A 4,214-nucleotide genomic window follows, 5' to 3' on the forward strand; every position below is an offset into this window, starting at 1 on the left:
CCCCTTCCCTCCCCCCTCTCCCAACTGCAACAGTCTTATCAGATGGAGGCAGCTATCAGCTGCCTGTTTAGTCTATAGCCAAATCCCTGAATTGGCCAAATCTTTTCGGAAGCTTTTCCAAATCTATTTGGATGTTTTGAATCGATTCAGAACTTTTAACTGGTCTCCCAATTCAATTCGGATTTGGAGATTCGGTCCCCAAATTGGGCCAAATCTCCTCTGTATCGAATCAGTCACCGAAGCTTCACACAGCCTTAATAGTTATGTAAATGTTGCAATACTGTTTCAAATCTACTCTGTTCAATTAAGATGCCACTAAATATACAGTTATTACTGTGTTTAGGTGCACTGTGCACAAGTGATGGGTTTAAGCACAAGCTTAAATACTTCACTGAACTAGGAACTTAATCCTAAAGAAATGTGCCAGAGTTGTAGCCATGAGAATTAACTTCTCTACTTATTTTTGAGCAATAGCAAAGTAAGTTTTTGATTCATCATTATGCTGCAACTTCAGTTTGGAGGGAACAGTACACAGTATAAGAGAGAGTTCAGTCACTGTAACCCATTCTTCATCTCTCTGCTGAAACAGCAAACAAACATTCAAACTGCTGTCAGCTCTGATGCTGTTTTCTGTGATGTAGACAAGTGTTGGTTGACAACTAAGATTCCCAACTCATTTAATACACTGACTGAACACCAAAATCTGGCCACTGCATTTACTTTTTTAATAACGAAATCTCTCTTCCTTGATAAATTTGTACTATTTTTGCTTCAAACACTCACCATTTGGGTATGGTGTTTCACAAAGAGTTAAAAATTCAACTATAGGATGATCCATTTCAAGCACTGTAATTGCTTTTCCGTGCATGATGGTTAAACTTGGTCTTCGGCAAGCTTTGTCATAAGACAGTCCACCAGAAAAGATTATAAACGCCTCACTGTATTAAAAACAAAAAGCAATAATAAATGATATAATCTAACACTTCTATACTGTCTATAAATCCTAAGTGCTTTTCAAATTAAAAAATGAAATTATAAAAGTAGTTAATCTGTTTGGGCTTTACTTTTAAAACTATTAATATTCATGAAGATTATGAAGGTTTTATATTTTGTGTGTGGAAATATTTGTAGCATTTTAAGATAGTTGTGCATTTATTTTTCCTTTGATAAGATATAACATTTTGGAATTATGGTTAGAGTTATTATTTTCATATTGCTAGTGCTTTATATTAAAAGAGTCAGCATTCTGACAGACTCATAGTACTCAGAAATAAGGAGATTTATACAAATTGACCAATATATTAAAAAGGACTTAAAATTCACATGGCCAAAACATCCTGTGACAGATTATGGTTTTGTTTTAATATTTCCTATTTAAATGTGCTCATGTTATAAGGTTACATGTCTCTGTATCCCTGACTACTTTGTACAATGGAAAAAAGGGGTTAATTGTGCAACCAGAGCTGTGGAGTTCCACCTAAGCAGAGAGATGTAGACAGCTGTGCCTGTCTGAAGTAGAAGGCAGGGTAGATCTGCACCTTACAGATCAGGGGCAGGTAATTATTTCAGCTGGAGGGCCACTTTATGAGCTTTGGTGAGCTGTTGAGGGCTGCAACAGTAGCCCTGCCCTTTGACAGGTGCCCTGTCCCCTGGTCGCCATCTTGGGACCAGAAGTCCCATCTCCTAAACCCTGACCTTTGCCACCAGAAGTCCTTCCCCTTGCCTCCCAGAAGTACTCCTTGGGGGTGGGGGCGGGCAGAGAGGGGAGGCTAGCATTTTGGAACTGGAAAAAAACAAATCATATGCTAAAAGTCAAACATGTACTATAACATATTTTATTTCAAAAATTATTTTTGTCCTGATTTGTATGTGTTTGCATAGCATATATAGAAGTGATTGCATAACAGCTCAATAATAAAGTCTTACTCTTATATAGTGTGTGTGGGGGTGTTGGGGACTGTGTGCGGTATGGTTGAGGAGGTATGGCTTGGGCTTGTGAGGAGGTATGGCAGTATGTGTGGGCAGGGTGGATATGTGTATATGTGGGAGGGTTGTGGAGGGATGTGGGCAGGGTATGGGTGCAGGTGTGTGGGTTGTGAGGGAGGGTTGGGGGTATGAGGTAGCAAGGAGCAAGATGCAGAGCTAGGCCAGCCTGCCTCTATTGCATTGGGCTCATGTGCAGCTCCTGGGATTTGCGCACCATTGGGGAGAAGCCCCACACAATGGAGCCGGCTGCCGTCCCCACTACCTGCTGCCATGTGCACCTGCTAAGACTCTGCTGGAAGTGGCAGGGAGCCCTGCTCCCTGCTTTCTGGTGGAGTCACAGGAGCTGCACATGGCAGCAGGGAGTGGAGAAAGCAGTTGGCTCCATTGTACAGGGCTTCCCCCACAGTGGCATACAAGTCCCAGGAGCTGCTCATGAGCCCTGCACAATAGAAGCAGACCAGCCTGGCTCCTCTCCTTGTCACCACATGCAGCTCCCAGAACTGGCTGGAGCTGCGCACCACTAGGCGGCTGTGCCTGCATGGGTCATAAGCGCCCTAAGGGTCTTCCCTACTGCTGCCACTGGTGTCCTAAGGGCTCCTACTGCTGCCACTGGCGGTGAGGGCTCTGGGCCACGGTGGGGGGGATGTGGGAGTGTCTCTACACCCCCCACCTTCCTTAAAACCCCACAAACCCTACACACCACACCCTGCCCACCCGAGCTCCATGCTCCCACCACTTGCTGGCTGTGGCCCCTAGGCTCCACACTCCTGCCAGTCCCAGCCCCAAGCTCCATGCTTCTGCCCAGCCACAGCTTCCCTACCTGTTGCCTGGAGTAAGCGCTGAAGCAGGGATATGAGGAGGAGCCGCTGGAGGCTGGGGAAACCAAGCAGGTCTTCCAACAGCTGCAACAGTGGCAGCAGCGGCCCTGCCCAGAAGCGGTGCGTGTTCTTTGGGGCTGGGGCCTTCCTGCACATGAGGGTGGGAGCAAAGTGCAGCAGGCTGGGCAGGGTACAATTAACTGGTGAGTGCCCATGAGTTGGATGAAATTGCCTGGCAGTTTGGATCCAGCTCATGGGCCATATTTTGCCCGCCCATTATAGGCTAACCAAAGTACTTACTTACACACACGCATGCACACACAAGATTTTGTGAGCCAAACTAATTCATCACATATATAACTACTTTGGTCCGTCTATAAGGTGCATAACTGCCCTGTGTTACTAAGTGCTATATTAGTGGCTAATGGGCAATAAACACACCAACTTGATTCCAGGGCAGCATTAGAAGAGACTATTCTTGGTGCTAGAGAGGCACCTGAGAGAAAGACAGTGCAGAGGCCATCTTGGAAAAAGAGACAAAGAATGATAAATGGCACATAGGCCATGTCCACATGAGCGTGGACTTTTGTTTCCCTGAGGATAAGAAGCAGCAGCACACCATTTGTTGCTGCTTCTTGTCCCCAGGGAATGTCTGTGCCATGCACTCTCTGGTGTCTGGCAGGTTAACCCAGGTGGGATACGGGAGGCTGTGGCCAGCAACTGTGTCCTAGGAGCCTCACCTGGGATTTTGGGGACCAAGGAAGCTGCAGCCATGGTGGTCTTACAGCTGGGACCTGCTGGCAGCTGGAGAGTGGCTCTGGCCAGCCAGGCTCTGGTTTTGGGTGGCACATGCATGCTGCCACCACATGCACTGCCCTATTTTTTTTTCCACAAAGGAACTCTACCACAGGATCTACTGGAGCCAGCCACCTCCCCCCCCCCCAAGATAGCAGCACAAGGAACACCTGCATGTATGGTGTGTGGCACTGCAGACAGGTCTGCAGCACCATACCACATGGCCGCACTGGTCTGGGTATGGCCAGAGAGTGCATCTATACATGAAGTTAATTGCTCCTAGGTACTGCATTTACACACGCACCTGGAACTGCAGCACACTGAGCTGGGTCAGAGCAGTCCCGGCTGGCAGAAGGCCCAGGAGGTCAGCCTGCCAGCCTGGGACTGCTCCAACCAGGCTAAGCATGCTTTAAGACCAGGGACTGGACTATTCCTTCTCAGGTGAAAATCAACTGAGATCCTTGAAAATATTCTGAGGACAGTAGGGCTTTCTCTTTTACTCCCACATGGACTAGACCTGGAGTGGGTGGGGGCTGCAACTAGGGATGCACTGATAGAGAATTTCTGGGACAATACATGGCCAATTTTTCCCAAGCCATATTGGCCAATACTGAT

General features: G+C 47.0%; 1 protein-coding gene across 1 annotated transcript in view; it reads right to left on the minus strand.

Annotated features, from left to right (window-relative positions):
• The window catches only part of STXBP5L (syntaxin binding protein 5 like), a 253,207-nt gene that overhangs the window by 157,760 nt on the left and 91,233 nt on the right, over window positions 1-4,214 (minus strand). Inside the window, exon 9 of the mRNA XM_025214254.1 lies at window positions 784-938. Coding sequence (XP_025070039.1) covers window positions 784-938 — 155 coding nt within the window. The remainder of the gene's footprint in view (window positions 1-783; window positions 939-4,214) is intronic.

This window comes from Alligator sinensis, unplaced genomic scaffold (assembly GCF_000455745.1).
Source record: "Alligator sinensis unplaced genomic scaffold, ASM45574v1 scaffold1301_1, whole genome shotgun sequence".
Taxonomy (NCBI): Eukaryota; Metazoa; Chordata; order Crocodylia; family Alligatoridae; genus Alligator; species Alligator sinensis.